This window comes from Bos mutus, chromosome 5 (genome assembly GCF_027580195.1).
Source record: "Bos mutus isolate GX-2022 chromosome 5, NWIPB_WYAK_1.1, whole genome shotgun sequence".
In the NCBI taxonomy this organism is placed as follows: domain Eukaryota; kingdom Metazoa; phylum Chordata; class Mammalia; order Artiodactyla; family Bovidae; genus Bos; species Bos mutus.
Window position 1 is genome coordinate 116,401,968 of NC_091621.1, and position 22,354 is coordinate 116,424,321.

General features: G+C 50.3%; 1 protein-coding gene across 12 annotated transcripts; it reads right to left on the bottom strand.

Moving 5' to 3' along the window:
* Positions 1 to 1,753: 1,753 nt before the first annotated feature.
* On the bottom strand, positions 1,754 to 21,624 carry ZNF384 (zinc finger protein 384). Of its 12 annotated transcripts, XM_070371808.1 has the most exons (13): positions 21,433 to 21,624; positions 21,171 to 21,234; positions 20,220 to 20,279; positions 13,649 to 13,719; positions 13,166 to 13,403; positions 12,882 to 12,929; positions 12,342 to 12,681; positions 11,405 to 11,497; positions 7,225 to 7,449; positions 6,354 to 6,536; positions 4,845 to 4,923; positions 3,829 to 3,987; positions 1,754 to 3,084 (listed from the first exon to the last, which is right to left on the bottom strand). In XM_070371808.1, exons 4-13 carry the CDS (start codon positions 13,712 to 13,714, stop codon positions 2,683 to 2,685), a joined length of 1,833 nt encoding a protein of 610 aa, XP_070227909.1. In that variant the 5' UTR covers positions 13,715 to 13,719; positions 20,220 to 20,279; positions 21,171 to 21,234; positions 21,433 to 21,624; the 3' UTR covers positions 1,754 to 2,682. The 12 variants fall into 12 exon arrangements, with proteins under 12 accessions (XP_070227909.1, XP_070227910.1, XP_070227907.1 ...); XM_070371809.1 differs by lacking the exon at positions 21,171 to 21,234; XM_070371806.1 differs by lacking the exon at positions 21,433 to 21,624 and having other exon boundaries at positions 21,171 to 21,426.
* Between the last annotated feature and the right edge of the window lie 730 nt (positions 21,625 to 22,354).

The window sequence follows — 22,354 nt, forward strand, 5'->3', positions numbered from 1 at the left end:
ACCTTTTGTAAGGGTTTCTACCACTCCAGGACATTCCCGCTTGCAAAGTGACAGAGTACTGCTTGCTGGCCTTGTCCTCCCGTGTTTGTCTCCCATTTTTACTCGTTTATGTATGATGTTAACTGGCACAGAGCTGTCAAAACTGGGCCAGATGGATGCCAGCTATCACCCTGACCCGCGACAAACACAGTGACAAATACACGTCTCATCAGAATGGAAAGCCACCAGGTGCAGACAGGCCACCACACTAGGGACGCAGGTGTCAGCGACCAGAACGGGAGGATGTTGGAGATCACTGTCACCCCTAAGCCACACGTTCTTGATAATTATCAATGCCACATGGCAGGTTTTTATGACATTTTCAGCCACATAAAATGTTTAAAAAAGGGCAAGGTGAAACCCCAGATATACTACTGAGCAGGTGGTACCACCTGGCCACAAATCTAGATGATGTCCTACCTCAGGAGCAGCAGGCCCTTGGATAATTTAATCTCCACGCCCAGGTCCTTCTCTACAAAATGACCCTATAGGGTTGTTACTATGAGTGTGAGTATATCCTTCAAGAGTGTAAATTCTGATTGAAATACCTGATTAAAGTAGGGCTGATAGTGTCAATTCAACAGTTAGAACAAGGGGAAAAAGCAGTAAATATTCAGGAAACTAACAGACACCACCTACCTGGTCACATGTGGTACATTCATTCCTGTCACACTACAGACGGAGACTCTCTGATGCCCACACAAGGTCCTGTGCCCTCAACCAACAGGCCTTATTTCACTGATTATCCACATCCACCAGGTAACTAGTATGGGTGCCCAGCAGTCCCAGAGATGATGGCCACATTGTTGGACGTGGGAGCTTTGTCACAGCTTTTTCAGTGCTTAAAGACCTTTAATTCTCAAAAAATCTTAAGAGGTGATCTGGCCCAATCCCTTCATTTAACAGCTGTAGCAGCATCACCGCCAACACTGGCTGATAGGAGAGAGTGGGGCTAAAGTCAAGGCTCCCCAAGCATGCACTCCTCCTCAGCACAACCATCCTGTTGTTCTTCAGTCCTGGTGATGGTGTCCACCACTGGAGACCTCTGGTGTTAGGTGACACAGCTGAAGTTAGCACTGAGCCCTCGGATCCACAGGTCTTTCCAGGAGACTGTGCTTCCATTTTTTGGATATGGAGCTTCATGGTGTCCTGTTGAACGCATGACTCATACCCTGCTCTCACATACTTGGGCACTTAGTCCTCACCACAGGATTTGTCTGTAAGAACCCTCGTAAACCAAAGTTCCACTTCAGAAATTTCAAGGCTGTGTGGCCTTCTGTGGCTAGGGACACACACACACACACGGCCCCGTCGCAGAGCATTCACTCTTAACACACACACACTACTGTCAATCCTCCATCCTGGCCTTGAATGCCTCTCCAGATAGCTATTTCCCCCATGCTTATACTCACATCAGTAGCTCCACTGCCTCTGATCCTTTTACACGAATTTATTTCTATACAAGGTTCTAAAAACACCCCTTGGTTTTATACATAAGTTTTTCCTTTTTTTTGTCTTCATTTTAAATTGCTTTATAACAACTTGTTTCCTGATTTTTTTTTTTTTTTCCATTTTCTCTTTTCTCGGAAATCTGCCATGATTTAAAAAAAAAAAAAAAAAAAAGACCAAAAAAAAAAAAAATGTTGCTGGCCAGGAGACAGGGTGGAGAAAAACAAAAAGGGGACAAAAATAAACAAAACATCAAATATGAAAATTCTGAGATAATGCATTTATAAACACAGAAATGGTTACAACAACAAAGGCGTGATGAGTGGATATATATATATATTTATATATATATATTTATATATAAATCCGTGTCCGGCAACTGACCGTGGCACCTAGGGAGCTAAGTCCAGTCTTTGCATTTGCCCTGAACTCTCCCTTCTCTGCAGCAGTCCCTTGTGGGGTTTCTTAAGGAACCCACAGCTCCTTAGGCTGGGGATTGGGAGACAGAGCACAGGGCCTCGGCTGGCAGAGAAGAGGAGAGACTCCAAGGAAAACCATAACCCACACTTCTAAGCCACCTTGACCATTTTGGGGATCTCTGGCCCCTTGGGGACCACATCTCAGCCCTTGATCCCCACCCCAGACCTCTTTCCTGTATTAGGTAGAAGTGAAGTGAGGTCATGAGGGAAAGAAAATGGCTCCCAGGGAGAGGGGCACGGGAGGAACCTCTGTTCCTTCGCAGGCAAGAGTAGAACAGGAGGCTGGATGCATTTAGGACTCCCTCCTCTCTGACATCTGGGAGGGCCAACCTCTAGTCCTCTTATCAGCCCGAGCTTGGAGGATCACGAGGGTGAGGAGAGAGTAAGTGCCCCGCTGGAATAGTCTCTATGAGGTCATAGCAAACCCCTCCCCTGAGCACCAACCCCCAATTTTAAAAGCTATGCTTAGGCAGGGAGGCTGCCGGATTACGCTACCAGCTCAGTACTCCTCTGCCCATCGGGAGGGCTGACGTTCCTTCTGAAGAGGAGCTGAGAATAAGGATGGTATCCTGGGAAGGAAGGCTGCGCCTGAAGCCCAAGGAGGTGGAGCTGTGGCCTGTCAAAGAAGAAGAGGACTTTTCCCACCGGGAGGAGCTGGAGAAAGGAGGGACCGGCTCTTCCTCCCCCTCTTCCCAGTGGCCGGCAGCACAGGTCTCTACGAGCTGGCCAGGTGCTCCACCTGGATGGTGCTGGTGGTGACGGTGAGGCAGATGTCCTTGTGATGCTCCGCCGTCTTATAGGGCGTCAGGTCAAAGGAACACTGGGGTGGAGGGTTCGGGTTGCTGTCCCCGCCACCCCCACCCTGGGGGGCTGCCCCAGGGGACTGGAAGTGTGGTGGCTGTGGCTGCTGTTGCTGTGGCTGCTGCGAAGCCTGAGAGGCCTGGGCTTGGGCTTGGGCCTGGGCTTGGGCCTGGGCCTGGGCTTGAGCTTGAGCTTGGGCTTGGGCCTGGGCCTGGGCCTGGGCCTGGGCCACCGCTGCTGCTGCCGCCGCCGCCTGCACCTGCTGCTGGAGATCAGGAGGGTTGTGTTTGCGCATGTGTTTCATCAGGTACGTTTCCTGGGGGAGATGGAAAAGGAGTTGAGGGGAGGAAAGAAGGGCTGTTATTTTGCTTTAAATGGAACAACATGGATACAGAGGTATTCTGGAACCTCACAGGTTCTCCCCTGAAGCCACTTTCAGGGCTCACTACTGGGTGGACAAGAGAGGGGGACCTTTATAGAGTCACCGTGGGCATTCATCTGGCACAGGGAACGCTGTCATTTTCTCCAAGATCTCTTAATGGAACAACTTGAACACCTTTTTCTGGAATCTAATGTGTGTGTGTGTTAAGTCGCTTCAGTGTCTTGACTCTTTGCAACCCCATGGACTGTAGTAGCCCACTAGACTCCTCTGTCCATGGGATTCTCCAAACAATAATACTGTAGTGGGTTGTCATTTCCTCCTCAAGGGGAGCTTCCCGACAAAGGGACAGAACCCACGTGTCTTACATTTCCTGCGCTGGCAGGCAGGTTCTTTACCACTTGCGCCACCTGGGAAGCCCCGGAGTCTAATGAAGAGGTCTAACTAAAATCTCATCTCTCACAATTTCAAGGTGCTTTCTTTTGTCTTATGTCTAAGGAAAATGAAGAGTCACTGCTGAGCGGTGGACCTAAGCTTAAAGGACCAGGCATCCTCTACATTTCTCAGCTCTGCGTCTTTTCACTTCGGTTCTCTTTCCTGATCCTTCCAAGTTGGAGCAAGGGAGGGGGCGTGGTCACAGGTGCGGTGCAGCACCTTCAGGGGGGTGGGAGGAGTGCTCACCGACGTGTACGCCCGGCTACAGATGGTGCAGGTGTACACCTTGGCATGCTTCACTGTGTGCGTGGACAGGTGCACCTCCAGCGAGGTCGCGTCTGTGTACGCCCGGTGACAATTGTGGCACTTGAAGGGTTTATCTTTGTTGTGCTGCCGCCTGTGGGACTGAGAAAATGGGGAGAAATCAGGATAGATGTGCCAGACTCTGCCCTCCTGCCTCCTCAACCTTAATGGAAGGCCCTGAGTTTGGCCCCAGGACTCTTGACCTCTGCTTCTGTCCACAGACACTAGAAACCACTTCAGATGAAACCTCAGGAGGCACCAGCTAAAGGAAGCAGCACCCATAGGGCAGCAAGCACCAGGATCCCAAAAGTCAGACTGGCAGCTACGCCGGGGCCATTTATTCAGTGCGGAGATTGCTGGAGCACACCAAGACCTCTCAGGGGGCTGCATAGAGATAACATAATGTCTAATATGGAATAGAATAAATGCAGCACAAAGAGAGTCCCTCCATCTTTCAGTGAGCCAGATGTTACAGAAGGAAGCATAAAAGTAAAACAATGCCATTCTTCTAAATTTTCTTTTTGGTGGGCAATGGGGGAGGATTTAGAGATGTTTATGCTGATGTGCAACAAGGTTTGTTATTTTAATTTTTTTAATTTTTAAAATTTATTTATTAAAAATCTTTTACCTGAGCCACACAGCACGTGGGATCTTAGTTCCCTGACCAGGGATCAAACCCACACCCCCTGCATTGGCAATGCAGTCTTAACCACTGGACTGCCAGGGAAATCCCTGTTTGTTACTTTTATAAACAAATTACCAAACAGTTTTTCAGTTTGATAATCTCTGTAATTAGATATGATTACCCACGTCAACAAAAGCTCTTTGGGTTCCTCGATGACTGTTAAGAGTGTAAAGGGTCCTGAAAAAGTTTGGGAACCACTGGCTGGTGACACAGCACCTCAATCCCCAAGACTCAGGCCAAGTCTCAGGCCTTGTGTGGAGGGTGGAGCAGTTACCTGCAGGTTGGAGAGCTGTGTGAAGGCTTTCTCGCAGCCTGGGTGTGCACATTTGTATGGCCTGTCCCCAGTGTGGATTCTGCATGGGATGAGAGGAGAAAGGGAGAGGACGTCAGCGAGGCCGCTCAGGAACCAGCGCCTCAGCAGGCCTACTTGGGGAACACGGCGCGGGTCTCCAGGAAGCGCCAGCTCAGGCCACGGGCCCAACTTCTGCTTGCTGCCCATGCCACACGGCTCAAGCTGGGCTCCTTTGCGGGGCTGGGGGCGGGGAAGGCTGGGGGCCTAGCAGCCAAGGGACAGTCAGGCCACAACCTGGCAGCTGAGGCAGCTCCCACAGCAATCATCCCTCATGAATGTTCAGAAACGTAAGATAAACAAAACAGTGAGAAGAAACACAAGACACTTCTCCCATGGTCCCCAACACACAGCCAGAAACCATCACTTCAACCTTAGCACCACTCCCAGAGAAAATTCTGGTGTCAAAGAAGAGCACAGAGTTACGCGAACCGTGAAGGGCAACGTGACACAGGAAGCTCCTGGGGTTCTGCCTAGTTCTGCCCTCACAGTAGGAAATGCCCAGGTTAGTACAAATCTGATCGCTTCAAACACCACAGGGCCCTATGCTGAGGTGAGCCAAGGACTTGAGGGTCTCTAGATCCCTGCTCCTTGGCAGGGACTTCAGAAGCATCTCTGTGACCAGCTGCTTTTTGAGACCATGGGTGTAAAAATCCTGAAAACCTCGCAGGATGCGTCTCCTTGTGAGGAAAGCCTGATTCCTCCTCTTCGAGAAGCCAGCTGTGGGACCACGTTAAGGGGAACTGCCACCTCCAGAAACAGCCGGGAGAGGAGGCCTATGGCCAGCAAGACCCTGGACTCCAGCTCAACTTGATCCCATCGAAGGTCATCAGGTCTTCCAAACGCAGGCTCACCTCCTCCCGGCTACTCGAGGATCACGGGACAAACTGCACATCATGGGGTGGGAGCCTTTTCGTTTCATTGTGCACATTTGGCATGTGTTCTGTTCTGTACTCCTGGCCTCCCTGGGAGCCTTGCGTGGTGCTGTCGGTGTCGCCAGGCTGGTAGCTGGCTGAAGTCTCATTCTACCTCCTGTTCATAGTTGGTGCCCAAGGGCTAGAGGGACAGTCTTCTCCAACCAAATGTCCTCGAGGAGAAAATCTTGGCAGACATGTGCACGTTCCAGGTTGTCTCCAGGCAGGAGGATGAGAGAAGGACTTGTCAGCTATGCTCCCAGCGGGTTTCCTCCTCCCTCAGATCAGGGAATGGCCCAGTCATTGCGTCTCCTCGGCACTGCTTCTGACCCACAAAGGCAGATCTCTGAATGTCCACCGGTGTCTCCAGTCTTGCGTGGTCTTCCTCCCCGGTGCCAGCTCTCTCCTCCAGCCGGGTCTCTCCCCCGCCCCCCGCATGCGGGTTGTTGTGTGTGTCCGGGGCGGGGGTGGGGAGGGCATGCCAGCGGGGCGGGGGCAGTAGCCCGCCACTCTCCCTTACCGTGTGTGCTGCTGGAGGTGGGAGAGCTGGCGGAAGGCCTTCTGGCAGTAGGAACAGTTGTAGGGCTTGGCCCCCGAGTGGATACGGAGGTGCTGGGCCAGGTAGGAGGTGTTGGCGAAGGTCTTGGAGCAGTGCGGGCACTTGTGGGGCTTGATGATCTCCGTGTGCACCTTGGAGTGGATCCTGCCGGAGAGGAGAGGAGGGAGGGGGAGGAGGGAGCGGCTCGACACCACGGGCTCAGCTCTCCGCTGGGTGCAAGGATGCTGCTTGATGGACGAGAGCACCCCGCCTCCCTCCCCCCGGAGAGGCTGGTGAAGAGGACACCCGCGTCTACGCTGCTGCTGATCTTAAATCGGTGGCTAGAATGGCAGTGAGATGATGAAGAGCGGCACCCCTGGCTCCAGTAACCTTAAAGAATTCCGGCGCGTCAGCCCTCCGCTTTGGGCCAAGGTCACACACTCACCACGGAAACCCTGCTTCCACACAGTAATCTGAACAAAGACCACCACCGCCTGCTGCCCATGGACCTGAGGCTGAACGCGCACCTTCGCTCTGACCTGAAGTATATAGTAAGAGCAGGGCCTGCTCTGCAGAAGATTTCCAAACACAGACACAGAGAGAAACCGCACAGATGGGTCCAGTCTCTGGGGCCAGAGAGCACAAGTCTCCCGGCTCCACCCCGCCTGAGCTGCAGGGACATGTCATTAGTTTTCACAAACAGCAATAGGAGAGTCGAGGCTCCCAGGGGCAAGGTGGAAAGGGACACAGGATAAAGGTGGAGAGAGGAGGAGGAGGTGCTGGCCACGTGGCCTCAGGGTCCACGCTTGGCAGGGGAGTTGGGGGGGTGGGGGGGTACCGAGAGCAGCCTTACCGGGTGTGCTGCTGGAGATGAGAGAGCTGGCGGAAGGATTTCTCACAGAAGTTACAACTGTAGGGCTTGGCCCCTGAGTGGATACGGATGTGCTGGGCCAGGTAGGAGCTGTTGGCGAAGGTCTTGGAGCAGTGTGGGCACTTGTGGGGCTTGGTCTCGGTGTGGGACTTGGAGTGGATCTGCATCTCCGACTTCGAGTAGAAGGTCAGGGAGCACATCCGGCACCTGGGCCAAGGGAGGGCAGCGGTTAGGACTCTGTTCACCAAGCGGGAGTGGCTGAGCCCGCCCCTCCGCTGCCAGGGACGCCAACCCCTCTGATCTCTCCTGTGCCAGTCACTCCACAGGCCCTCCAGATGAGGGGCTCTATTTTATCTATCCTGACAGCCTACACTTTCAACACAGCCCGGCACAATGTGAGTATTTAATTCAAGTGTTTGCTTAATGCCTGGACTCCCCAGTGTGTACATAAACAAGAATTCAACCAAGTGAGACAGGAAAACCTTATGACTAGCCCTGGGCTGACGTGAATTCGCCTCACGCCCATCTTCCTTCTGCCTGTAACTTGATTTCAGATTTTTAAGCGCCCCTTCCTCTAGGGTCCCGTGGCGAAAGGACATCCCTCGAGGAACCCTCCAGCTCCTCAGAGGACAGTGAGGACAAACCGACCAGGTTCCCCAGAAGGACTTTTCTCCTGTCTCCTCAGATTTTCTCCTACTTCCTGTTTGACAGTGAATCTAGATTCCTCCATGGGGTGGAGAAACAGCACGATTACTTGGAGGGGGCCTTCCCCAACCCTGCATCTGGCCTCCACCCTGTATCCAATGTTTCACCCACTACCCCACCCCCAGCCCCTCGCCAGTCACATGAGAACTACTTCTGCAATGAGCCAAGGAAATTGCTGGAGTGGGTTGTACCCCCCAAACGTTCAGGAGAAGAAGACTGGCAAAACACTGAGCTTCCTGCTGAACCTTTGCTTGGCACCAACGCCAGCACCTCAGGTTGACAGCAGGAGCATCTGCGTGAACTTGCACTCATCACCTGAGCTGGCAATCCTTCTCCTACTGACATTGCCCAACAATATCAAATAAGGAGGCCTGTGGGCAAGATAAGTCACAGCTATCTAGACTTTACTGGGGAAAAGCTATGTAGTATCTACGTGAGTTGGAACCCTATCACTCCTGACCAACTCAGCAGCACGTAACGTGGGCTGCCAGCAAGGGCCGCAGCCTGGGAGCCAGGGCAATCTGGACCCTCTGCTCTGGGTCCTCCTTCTCGAAGAGGAGCTCGGGGATGGTGAAGGGGGGGTTCTGCTTTTTTTCTGATCCCAGGAAAATTTTCAGAGAATAATTCAGATGGGGACTAAAAAGAACTCTTGAGCTCCTCAGAGAGGATGAGACTCTAATGAGTTGGGGATACAGTTGCTGTATTGACGCTTCCACTAAAATGCCCATTGGTAAGGCTATTTCTATTCTAGAGTTGCCTGAAAACTCTGAAGGAAATCCAATTACCAGCTGACCAACCCCTTGCTGTTTGTTGTCTGGTATATCCACCCATTGTGTGTGTGTATATGTGTATGTGTGTGTGTATCTTTGTGTGTATGGGCGGGTTGCTGTTTATAGTCAGTAGGGTCCAACGGAAGTCTGGACACCTGGGCTCTAGGCAGGGTTTAATTACAATCCTGCTTGTCAATCTAGACCTCGATTTTCTGGTCTGTAAAATGGAGAGAGAAATATCTGCCCCTCAAAGACCCAGAATGGTCAACAGTAAGCCAAGTGTTCCCCAGTAACAGAACTGCATTAACGTTAGCAGCACCAGTGCTGGACGAGCTCACACTACTCTGTATTTCACTAAGACCGAGGTTAAAAACTAGACACGTTGTCACTTGGAGGAGAAACTGAACTAAAGTTATGAGATTAATTTCCTTCCACCACTAAGATTTCTCAGGCAGGTGGAAAGACACACCCACTCATGTTAAGTCCAATGAAACCTCGTTAGTTTGCGTGTGAATGCTGAACACATAACTGTACCCTTCATCTGGAATTAATTATAAAAAACAGAAACAAGCCTCTTCATCAAAGTTTTCAACTACAGAAGCTCTGCCAAACTTAAATTCATCGAAAATGGACTGGCAACAAAATGTGCCGTCTCCAGAGGGGTAAGTATCATACAGATGATTGTGATAATAACTCAGTACTAAATGGGAGTTAATAGATGTCATTTGCTGTTGTGCCTGAATTAGGCCCTTTAAAAAAAAAAAACACACAACACGTATTATTCATTGATTTGGCTGCACTGGGTCTTCACTGAGGCATGTGGGATCTAGTTCTCTAAACAGGGATCGAACCCGGGCCCCCTGCATTGGGAACAGAGTCTTAACCACTGGACCACCAGGGAAGTTCCTTGAATTAGGCCCTTTAAACACACGGTTTCCACTCCTCACAACAATCTGGCAAGCACTGTCCTGTTTTACAGACAGGAACACAAATGCTCAGAAAGGTGAAGCCATTTGCCATTGGACAACCCATGATTCATTCTCACCTGACCTAAGACTCCTCACTCTAGAAGGGATTGAGGGAGAGCTAGACCACTGCAGCATCTGCCAGAAACATTTAAACACTAAAACTACAGGGAGGCTTAAGTGACCATTAATGTACTTCCATCTCTGAAATCCTCTGAAGCCAAGTAAGTACAAATCTAATGCCAGGTATGTGTGTGAGGGGTTGGGGTTGTGGTGGGGGGAGGGAGAAACCCGACTAGGAGAGCTGTGGCAGTGGGCAGGATAGGAAGGCCAGTGTCCATGTCACCGGGCACACAGCTCCCGAGGCCTCTGTGCACACCTGATGCCACAAGGGTGCCCCTGTGGAGGCATGCAAGGCCACAGCCTTGGTTACAAGAACAGCTTTGAATTAGCGACTCTTTTTTCCCCTAAGATGATCAAAAACATCTGGATATTCAGATTTTCCTCAGAACATTTCCACAGGAGATGAGGGCCAGGATGAATCTTCCCATTTTACAGATGGGAATAGAGAGCAAGAAATAAGTTGACTTGCCCAGAGAAAAAGAACCCAATTCCCTCAACGCCCAGTTAAATGCTATGGACCACAGGAGTGGTTGTGGTTGACCCACACATGGATTTGCAAACGCGATTCTTCACGATTAAAAAGATTCCTCTGGAACCTCCGAGTTCTGAGTTTCTGAAACAATTCCATTTACCTATAACACAGTTGTGGTGTTGGTTTAGTTTCTCAGTCGTGTCTGACCCTTTGTGACTCCATGGACTAGAGTCCGCCAGCCTACTCTGTCCATGGAATTTCCGAGGCAAGAATACTGGAGTGAGTTGCCATTCCCTTCTCCAGGGGATATTCTCAACCTAAGGATTTAGTCCCCCTTAAATTCAGAGTTCCCTTTAGCACCTGGAGGTGGGGCTGGTCAAGAATTCCAAAAACACTGTGAGTATGGAAGTCCTGTCACGGCTGCCCTCCAATTGTAAGCTCACATTTCTTTGCACATGCAGTGTGAGAAGTCCAGAAATGGCTCTCATGTGGGTCCAGAAAGCACATGAGAAACCACAGCAGAATCAGAGGACCCCGATCCCTGTGAAGGGCCCCCCAGTGTCAGGGAGTCCTCCCATCACTTCTTCAAGGAATGAACTCATTGAGCTGTGGCTCAATGTCACAATGACCTCACTTTAAGCAAATACATAAAAACCCAGATTTGTACAAAATAAAAGGGATTTTCATTTTATGAAATATATAAAACGATGCCTTTAAATGAATCAAGCTTGTCAAGTACCTTTATGATATGACATGATGTAAACATTTTTCAGGAACACTTTTACTGTATAAAGTAGGGTACACCTGCAATAATAAAGCTGCAGTGAGCTTTCAGGTTATGAGCTGGAATTCTGCAGTGCTCAATACTTTCTGCAGAGCACAGCAACACTCCCCTCATTCTGATTTACAAAGAAGACTTTTAAACGCTCTGAACTCTCCATGATAGAAATGTACAACACATAAAAAATAAATAAATGCTACGTGATGACCATTTCTTATCTGTTTTGAAGTTCCCAACATTTCAAATCTTATCTGATAAATACTCCCAACAACTGGGAGGCATAAACAGAATTCTCCCCATTTTACAGATGAGGAAACTGAGGCCCAGAGAGGGGAAAAGGACTTGCCCAGGGTCACACAGCAAGTTCGTGGTGGAGCCGGGAACTGAATCCATGAGCCCAAGGCTCTGTCCATTTCCTGTGCCGCAGTTCCCTTCGCTCCTAAAATGGGAACAACATTGCCCATCTCGGTACGCTAAGGACAGACCCAGTCTCCCAGCCATGCATGTCTGCCCATCTGCGTCAAAGCTTCGACAATGGTTATTCCACTCTGTACACTGGGGCTAAACTCCCCGAACCCTCTAGGGCCCTTGATGGTTCTCAAGGGGAATAAAAGATTTCCAATTTTCAAAGGGTAGGGAGTTCAGATAATGTAACCATTTTCATATAGTATAACATGCAAATATGCTTAGAATGCTTTTTGGCAATGGGCAACTTAAAGGAAGTAGGAGATGAAAAGAACTTCCATAATGAGAAGGTGAGCAAACAGCCATAACAAGCGAATATTCCACAGGGGGGAGGGGAGGGAATCCTATTTGCTCCATCTTTTAATACAGACCCCTCCCATCATCCCGTCATCCCAACCATGCAGGGTCAGGCAGGCTCAATGCTCAAACAGGGCCCACAAACTGGTGGATGGAACACAGGTTAAGGTTAGCTGTTTAACCAGAAAAGTTTCTTGGAAAAAAAGGAATGGAAAATGTAGAAAGCAAAAAGGAGATGGAGACAAGAGTCTTGAACCTAGTCTAAAGCCTCGTAACAAAACAAATTCCATTATGTCACCCCCAATAAGTCAATGCTGACAACCCCCAAAAATGAAGGGGCAAAATGGGTCTGCCTCCTGGGGAAGAGGCCCCAGAGAAGGGCCAGCAGCCTCATCTTCCTCCCCCTCAACTGAACACCTGACATGCACATGGATCTGAGGTGGAAGCTGCCAGAGCGCTGAGCCCAACAGGGCAGGGAAGCTGAGAGAGCGGCACCCACTCCAGCCCCCTGCCACCCTTACCTGTAGGTCTTGCCGTCTTTCTGATGGTCATCGTCGTCCTCAGGGGAGAGGACATAAGGGTCGTTCATCTCCGGCAGCCCTGACTCCAGCATCCGCTTCTTCTTTCGGCCCCGGGGGGGCTTAGCGGCCACCACAGTGCCGCCACCGCCACCTCCGCCGCCGCCGCCTTCCTCGGTGAGGGTTGATGCTACCTTCTTAGAGAGGTCAGGGACCACCTGCAGGGCTTGTGAGCCAGGGGGAAGAGCTGAGACAATCATGGGAGCCGAGATGGGGAAGGTCTGAGCTGACGTGGCTGTGGTCACGAGGGAGCCTGAGGGGGACGTGATAACCAGGCCAGGACCTAGGATTGCGAGAAAAAGGAGATGGTGTCATGTTGTCTGGTCCTCACCCTGGTCCTACTTCATTTTCCCCAGATCATTGTCTACGTAGCCCCTCACCACCGTCCCCCCACCCGGAGTATACAGGAAACCCCAAACCCTGTAGAAAAACAATGGTCTCCTAACCCCTGTCCCCACCCCGCCCGGTAACAGTGAGATTTACCCCTTGATTGACTCCCTTCTCTTCTCCACCTCTGAGAACAGGAGACTCCTTGATTCAGAGAAGGAAAGAATGTCACCTCCTCAAAGGCAGGGACCGCATCTTCTACTTCTTTGTATCCCCCACAATGCCTAGCGCATTGCTAGGCACACAGTAGGCACTTAATAAAGATTTGATTGAGGAATCAAAACACGTATCCCACTCCCCATGTCCCCGGCGCCCTCCAGCCTGGGGTACTGATCGCGGAAGATCAACACCTCAGATTGGAGAAGAGTGGAGGTGCTCACCGGCGGTCATCAGTCCTGTTGACGGCACGGGGACCACCGTGATGTTCTGGGTGACCGATGCCTGGCTGTGTGGGGTCAGCTGGTCTGACTTGGACTCTGTGTCCATGCTGATGCCCGAGGGCAGGGACACCGAGGCAGGCACTGTCAGCAAGGTGGGGTAGTGGGGAGGAGCCAGCCCACAGCCCTTCTCTGGCAGCAGCTGATCCTTCATCTTGTTGATAAACATTGTGTTCTCAATCTGAAAGGAAAGGAAGGAGACAGCGGCCTGTGAGGGAGGGTCCAGCCTGCATGCTCCCTTGGCACCCTGCTCCGTGGAGACCAAAAGACGGGGGTTAATAGCTGCGCTTCCAGAGATTAGCTGAGTGGAAACGCTATATAATCCTGGGGAGACAGCATAGGATTTATCTTGCTTCAGCATCCACAGTCACAGAACTTGCTACTCGGAGCTGACAAAAGTACACAAGGGAGCCAACCACCACCTACCTGTCCTGAGACCGTGGGGATTGAAGGCCAGAAGTACGGGTTAGAATTGAAGTGAGATTCTTCCATTCTACCTGAAGATGGAAAGAGACACCACGTCACAGGCAGGAATAACTTGAACCAGCTCAGCAGTGGGGAGAGGAGCAGAGGAGCTCCTGGTCTCTTCCCACAGGGCTGGGAACAAGCCCTCAGACCTGGCACACGGGTCCCTGCGCTCAGGGCCCTTGGCACTACATCCGCATCCAACCGGAGCTCCCAGGATCAGATGCTGGGGAGAGAGCTCATTTACCCACACAGTGCTTCCTGTAGCCCCAAGAAACAGAACTGGTATTGCTTTCTTTAGTGACAAGAAGAGAAAGTGAAGTCATGGGCTTCCCTGGTGGCTCAGTGGTAAAGAACCTGCCTGACAAGGCAGGCAACACGGGTTTGATTTCCGGTCTGGGGAAGAACCCTCATGCTACGGGGCAACTAAGCCTGAGCGCCACAGCTACTGAGCCTGTGCTCTAGAGCCTGGGAACCGCGACTACTGAGCCCAGGTGCCCCAGAGCCTGTGCTCCACAGCAAGAGAAGCCACCTCAATGAGAAGCCCAAGCACCACAACCAGAGAGTAGTCTCCGCTCATCGCAACTAGAGAAAAGTCCCTGTAGCAACAAAGGCCCAGCGCAGAGAAAAATAAATAAAATAGTATACTAGAAATTAAGAAGAGAGAGAAACTGAAGTCTTTCCATGAGAGAGGAAGGCAGGGGCCCATGTACACACAAAGCAGATCACTGATCAGGTTGAAAAGAGCTGGGGCATCTATCCTTGTTCCTCTCCCTTCATCCCTCAAATCCATCTCCTTGAAATAAAAAAAATTCCAAGGGTTCCAATCCACATGTCTATAGGTCATATAGTTTGAAAAGGTTCTTGGTCAGAACACAAAATGCCCAAGAAAATTAAAGAATGAAACTGATGAGAATCAGAATCACAGTATTTTGGGGCTCCATATGATATCTGGGAGCCACGCCCCCACAGATCTCCTCAGGGTGTAAGAACAAACTCAGTGCTGCACTGGGTACCACACACCCTGGACTGAGCAGCGAGAACATGCGGGAATCAGTTTGTTCTTTAAACATATATTTGTCTACACTGGGTCTTAGTTGTGGCTCGAGGGACCTTTGTTGCAGCATGAAGAATCTTCAGTGGTGGCATGCGGGATCTAGTTCCCTGACCGGGGATCAACCACAGGACGGTGGAGTCTTAGCCACTAAGCCACCAGGCAAGTCCCTGGAGTACGCAGTTTTAAAAGGGGTGTTAGCTCTCACAGTAGCAGCAGGACCCCAGATCGCCACCTAAAAGGATTGAGAACAGGGACTTTGGTGGGCCAGAACACACACACATTACCAGACCTCTCTGGAGTTCTCAAACACTGTGCCTCTACAAGCTCAAGTTCTCTGTGTGCAGATGACACGTAAGCTTAAAACCCTGGGAGTGAGGAATAAGAAAAAAGAAAAGGAATCCCTCAGGATCACACTGGAAGTCACCGACGGGTCTGAAACCCAGGCAAGAGATCCCACCACTCACTTTCTTTCTTGTTACTGTTTTTATTTTTTAAATGTATTGTTTTAATTGAGATGCAGCTGACCCACCGCTTGCTTTCACACTCTGATCACTGTTCCTGGCAAGGCTTAATTTCAGGCTGCTGGTCCACAGTAGCGTCTCAAAAGCCTGGACCAAGGGGACATCCAGGCCAGCAGAAGCAGGTGAAGGGAAAAGAAGAGAGTGCTACGAAGGGACGTGAGGAAAAGCGGAAACAAACATGAACACCTGCTCTGGGCCAAGAGCAATCAAGCTCCAGGAGGGGCAAAAGACTCGCAGGAGGTACTGACTTACAGCCACGGTCCCGCCAAGGACACACTGGAGGTGGACATCAGGGATACCAATAGCTGGAAGGGAGACTGGGCACAGAAACCTGGTCCCAAGAGCTGTTTGACTAGGCAAACCAGGAAAGTTCTCCAACAAAGGAGGTGGAGCCAAAGGATCTCACTCAGACGTAACCCTGTTCCTCAGCCTCTGAGAAGTCTCAGCACACTTACTGCTCTATCGAACAACACTCTCAATTTTCTTAAAACCTGTGAATGGAAACAGAACTGAATTTCAGCCTATTCGTTCCCCAGAAAAGAGAGGACAGGAATGTACCAAATCTGCGGCAATCACAGCTTCACGTGAGAGGCTCAACCTGAAATGCCCCGAGGGTCAAGCACAGACAAACCCTGCTTCCTGAGGTATAAATACAGTAAAATCGGACACTCTCCACCCAGGTGCTACCCACTTGCCCACCCGTGCTGGTTTATGGAGGGAGGGCCCTCTGCAGGCATTGGAAATTGAGAAACAATGAGATCCCAGCATCAGGGGATCCAATCTGGCCCAGCTTTGGGGAGAGGCAGGGGCCACATCTTGAACTTGTTTCCCAACTCTATAACACAGGGCCCATCTTCTAGTAAGCAATTTTGTACTTAACGAATCCAGTGACAGCAGCCAGATCTTGAAAGTCATGCCCAGGGCTTCAACTTGAACCTAAGCCCCCATCCGTCTTTCTGGCTGAGAGAGAGGCTGGTGAAATAGACAAGGGTGGTGACTATGCTGGAAACGAAGTAGAGAATTAGGCTGGCAAGTAAAGGAAAGGTGGGTCTGGGACTTTCCTGGCGGTCCAGTGGTTAAAAATCTGCCTTGCACGCAGGGAATATGGGTTCGATTCCTGGTTGGGGAACTAAGATACCACGTCTCGGAGCAACTAAGCTCGCACCACAAGTACTGAGCCCACACGCCACAACTAGAGAGTCTGCAATGCAACAGAAGATTCCACATGGCGCAAGGAAGATCCCCAGTGCCTCGACTATGACGGTGCACCCAAACAAATAATAAATACATAAAATTTAAAAAGAATGTTTTTAAATAAAGGAAAGGAGGGTCTAATTATAATTTCCCCCTAAAGAATCAAGGAAGTCAACTCATATGGATGTGAAAATGTAAGAGGGAGGAACTGAGAGCCTGAAAACAGGTTTTCCTCCGACAGGATTCCTGCGCACGAGGCCCCCTGTACCTCCAAACTACATTCATTCACAGTGTCCACCGGGGGCTCTGGAGAAGCGGTTTCTGGGTCAACCGTGGCCTGTCAGTTCTTACACAGGGGTGCCAAGTGATCTGGTGGACGGTATCACCACCGCCATTAGCATTGACTAAGTGCCAACTGTGTTCAAGAAACTGTTCAGAACACTTTACAACCATCACACCATTTAATCCCACAACAATTTAATGAAGCAGGATCCCGCAATCCCTATTTTTTTTTTTTCTTAAAAATTTTTATTGAAATAGTTATTTTTAATGTGATGTTACCCATTTTTCAAATGAAGAAACTGGAGGTAAATAGTAAACAGCAGAGCAGAAATCTGAACCCAGGACCAAAGAGCAAGCTGGGAAAGGGTCCTAGGTGAGACCAGCTCTAGTACGTGCTCTCTCACACTGCGGGTGATTCACAACTCAAAATTTAGACCATTTCCAGGGATGGACTATACATTGTGCAGGTAGTTCCCAATAAATGCTTTTAAAAATGGAAGTTTTCAGGGAATTCCCTGGCAGTCCTGTGGTTAGGACGCTGCACTTTACTGCCATGGGCCTGTGTTTAATTTCTGGTTGGGGAACTAAAATCCCAGAAGGCCCGGCTCAGCCAAAAACAAACCCCAAAATGAAGTTTTCAATGACGCAAAATGCAGTGAAAGACGATATTCACCTGGCCACCAAGATAAGGGATTTTAGAATGATGGAGTCTGAGTTAAAAGACCAGACAAATGGAATACAGGTCCCTCCAACCCCTTACCTCATACTCTGTTCTCTCACTCTGCTCTAGTCCTTAAAAGAACAAAGCTGCAGATCAGAACCATGGCTGTTCCCAAGACAGCATGATAAACGTTGACTGTGGGCTTCTGATAAACATATTGGCCCAAAAAGGGGGTACACGGGGAGCCCTGCTCACCCAACTAGAAGCAATACTTGCCGGCAGGGTGACACCTGAGAAGGGTCAACACTGTCCTGATGAGGCCGACTTACATCTCTGTATCCTTGACCTGAGATCAGACAGAGGCCAAGAAGGAAAACTGCTGCCAGAAGACATGTCAACGGCGCCCCCTGGGGTTGTGTCACAGGGTGCCCCAGCCAGTGCCAGGTCACTCAAATACCTGCCAACTGTTGTTTGACCCCTTCTCCTTTCAACTGTCTATGGTGCATGAAAGAATTTCCACCAAACCATCCTGACATCCAAGCAGGCGCATGTCAACAGTCTTAAAACCCAAAGAAGATAATGATATTACAGAGAAACTTTACCTCCATACAGAGTGCCAGGTTTTTTTGGTTGTTGTTGCTTCTTTTGCTTATTTTTTGTTTTCTATTTTGGCTGTGCTAGGAAGCTGGTGAGATCTCAGTTCCCAGACCAGGAATAGAACCTGGGACATGGAACTGACAATGCCGAATCCTAACCACTAGACCACCAGGCAATTCCCCATAGAGCAGCACTAATTTTGATGATTATGCCAAAATATTAAAAACAAAAGCAAACAGAATAGGTGACCCTAGAGTGGGAAGGAAGGGGAAGACTTCTATCACAGCCCCAAAGTGCAGGAAAGAAGGAAAACACAATACATGGAAAGATGTTGGCAGACTGAAAATTTGCCAACTTTACTTTAATTTAAACTTTACTACTGCACCATGCCTCCACTGTTCATCAGTGAGAAGTTGGAGAGCACGTTTTTTTTCAAGAGGTTCAGGAAACTACATATCCCTCTTCCAATCTCAAAAGAAATCTTGGAAGACCGAGGAAGTGAAAACAACATTCTCTCACCCAACCAACCTTTAGGAAATCATGAAATGTACCAACCAAATTTAGTAGCAAGAGGATGGACCGAGGAATCAAGGCTTCCAGAATCTGCATCTGGCCCTGCACATCAGTGGATGACTCTGAATAATTTACTACTCAACTAGGTTTCTACTTGGGTAGAGGATGGAAGAGTATAACCCCCGTAAAACAAATTCATAAGACATATGGAGATGAGATGGAGACAACACAAAAAAGAATAAAATGCTCAAAGTATTCCTAAAAAGAAGAGAGTTGAGAAATACATCCACGTAATGAGGACTAGTAGTGACAATTAGCAGAAGTTACATAAAAGTTCCATAATTACAAAGGATCTATCCCAAAGTCTCAGAACTATAGCCTCCAGCTTACTAATGACCAACTAGAAGCACTAACAAGAGAGATGCAAAGAATAACTAAGTTGAATTCAACTACAGAAAGAACCTGACACATGGATCTCAGACACTCATTAACTGTTCCAAGATGCACAACTGCAGAAAGGTTGCAATATTAGTTAAGAACTTGAAGTGAAGAAGCACCAGGATCATTTTTCGTCACTTATGAGACAAATCTTTTTCTCAAGTTATAAGGGCCTTCGAGAAGGGCCATCCCAACAGGATTTGGGACCCTCCTACCATGAACTCTTCCAACTACAAAATAATTCAGAACAGGTTTATCCCAACTCTACTGGGAAAGACCAGCACACCAGGCCCAGAAAGACCGACAGAACCTCAAAGCCGGCAACCTTCTACCCTAGGCACCACTGGATCACTGCACCTACGTCCTGCAGGAAGGACACCATAGTGGTTCTCCTTGCCTTGCCTATTCCACCAGTAACTGACAGGCCTGGACAACATGAGGCAAGAAAGAAAAAAAAGGCTGGAGATGAGAGAATACGCACCTAATATTTAATCATCAATTTGGCTCAGAAACCTACAGGGGAATACATTTTATAAACCAGCCTGGAACTGGTTCTCAGAAGACATCTCTAGAATTATAAGCTCTTTGGGGTTGATATATTGTCATTTTCCGACCACCTGAAACCCAATTACTATCAAGCCTCCTATTCTGAATTCTTTCAGACCTACTTCTGGAATCCATTCCATACAGTTTTATCCATTTTTATTTCAAACTACCCACAAATCAGTTCTTTTCCCCCCAAAACTTCACCCTGCTATATATCAAATTCAAATAACCCCTTGTCACAGGCTGAAATCACCCACCAGATCCCCTCCAAACACTCATGCAATGTTAAGGACACAAACTCCACTCCAAACTCAGTTCTGCTTGTTCCAAATACATGAAGGCGATTCCCTAAGCTATGCCACAAAGGCTACACTGGCAACTAGGGCCCATGTGTCCCCAAAGCAGAATAAATCTCTCCTTTAGAAACAGTGCAACGCTTAGTGCAACTGCTTAGTGATTTCACTTGAGCATTTCCCAACTCATTCGTGATGAGGACTGGTGGGAATGGAAGGTGATGGTTACAGTGGCAACTTTCTGCACAGAACTTCCTGGGTATCCTCAAGAGATAACAGGAAGAGGCTGATTTTTCTCCCACAGCAAACCCCAGGATTACAATTGCTATTACTTGAAAATTTCTGTCACGTTGTCCAAAAAAGGCCTATTTGATGATGACCCCCCTTCTCCCCCCAAACCAGAAAAGCCATTAACCCCAAATTGTCTTACCCTCTCTCTCTCTTCCTCCTGTCGTCTTATTCCTTGTCCTTTCCAGGGCTCCTGAACTTTCTGTAAACAAATTGTCGGGGTTACAGGGGCCGGTGAGGATGCAGCCACCAAGGAACTGTGGAGAAGCTCAGGAATTCTTTGACTGTCAGCACTCAAGACTGGAGGGCAGGCAGATCCCTCACCCCACCCCAACCTACAGATCCAGAGATGCAAGGATACAGTAACAGGAGTGCAGAGCCACCCTCTATGTGGATACAAGGAAAACAAACCCAATTCCCAGCAACTGAGAAGAACTCTACCACCACTGTGTGGGTTCCACCCCTGGGCTCAGACACTGGTTCTTCTAAGTTCCCGGGGGGCGCCCAGGTGATCAAGGGTCAGAGAACAGAAGAGTTGGAAGAAGAAAAGGGTCCCTGCCTCTCGAGGGTTGACTCAGAAGGCAAAGCTGAGGACTGGGGGGATGCACAAGGCCTTGTGTCAGGCACAGTGCCAGCTCAGGCCCAGGCACTTCCTCTGGCCTCCCCCCACTCTGTGAGGACTTCGCCCCTGCCTACCCAAGGCCCTGCGCCAAGAAGTACCTCCCTCAGCCTGCACAGTGGTCTAGCTACAGGAGTCCCCAGCTGTGCCCTAAACACCTTCTCTGCCTTGGGACAGCCCCTGGGCGCCTTCTCCTGAGGTCGCCCACCACCCGTTCCTCAAAGACCCTTCTTTGGGACGCCCCTCCTTCCCCTCCAGGGAGCTGAACTCTGCCACCCACCAGACAGACACCCGCCCCCTAAACCCCCCCATTCCTCCCCATCGCCCGCTCCTCCACAACCACTTCCGGTTCCGGGACGGACACACGTACAGTCCCATCGTGGACCCCCCCTCTTCCCCCCCCCCCAAGGAAAAGGGGAGGGGGAAGGAGCAGAGAGCTCGGCGCGCGCCGGCTGCAGCGACGGCGAGACTCACCAGGCGGCGGCGGCGGCTGCGGCGGCGCCAGAGCCGAGCCAGAGCGCGGGAGGGGCGGTGTTTGCTGGGAAGGAGGGAGCCGAGTGCGGTGGGAGGACCCGGAGGGGGCGAGGGGAGGGGAGGGCGTCAGGCGAGCGCGCGGGCACGCACTTTAGGCGCGAGACAGACCCACACACTCACACGCAAGGATCGCGCGCGAGACACCCGCAGGGCGGGGGCGCGAGGCAATGGGTGGCCCCTCCCTCCCTCCCCTAACACTCACCCGGAAGTGGTGCTGCAGCTCGTGCTCCCGAGAACCCCGATTCCTCCACGCCCCCTCCCTCCCCTCCCTCCCCCCACTGACTCAGAGTTGAGCCGCGGCGGAGAGAAGGCGGGAGCGCCGGAAACGAAAAGGGGGGAGGGAGGGAAATAGCAATGTGGGGGGGCGGCAATAGGGAAAGGGGGGGAAATGCAAAGGTCGAGTCACTTCCGGGAGCGGCTAGAGCACATCCGGCGCGGCCCAGGCTCCAGCACACCCCGGGAGGAAGTTACGACAGGTAGGGGCGGAAGTAGCTTCTGCCCGCCGGACGGGATAGACCTTTCAGGGATGTGACGCCACCGCGGAAGTGAAGGCAGGTTCTGCTAAGGAAGGGGGCCGAACCTTCAGAACAGCGGTCTCGGCTTCCGGAAGGGACTTCTGGGGAAGTGGGAGGGTGGGAACGCGACAGGTTCATGAATTATGCATCAAGGTAGGAGGGGCGGTATGGATTCTTTAAAGACCGGTCCTGGTTCCCTAACCTCAGGGGGCGATAGGCTGACTTAGGGAGTTACCGTTCTTTTTTCTTATACTCTCTCAAGGATGTCTCAATGCTTTGAATATCCAGGAAAGAAAAAGAATGTGTGAGTAGTTTTCTGAGATCCCTCAGGGCCAAAGAGTAATAACTTCTCCCAACCGTCAGAATCCGATCCCTGCCTGACCACACCCCTTACTCCTTTTGCTTTGGTCTCTAAGTTCCTGTGGCACATCTCCTATCTCCTACTTACGCGACTTTACTTTTAAATACAACAGTCACCTCTCACTGATACTTTATTGTCTGTTTGTCCTTCCACCGGAATATCGTCCCCACGAGAGCAAGCACTCTGAATTGTTCACTGCTGTGTCCTCGGAGCCTGGCACTTTATAAGCGGTTGGTGAATGTTTGTTG

Excerpts from the sequence above, each read along its gene's own strand:
- ZNF384 (XM_070371809.1), bottom strand. The coding sequence starts at position 13,714 with ATGGAAGAATCTCACTTCAATTCTAACCCGTACTTCTGGCCTTCAATC. Across the intron at positions 6,537-7,224 it reads CATCTCCAGCAGCACACCCG|GATCCACTCCAAGGTGCACA; the intron begins GTAAGGCTGCTC and ends CCTCTCCGGCAG. Across the intron at positions 3,085-3,828 it reads GTAGCCGGGCGTACACGTCG|GAAACGTACCTGATGAAACA; the intron begins GTGAGCACTCCT and ends CATCTCCCCCAG.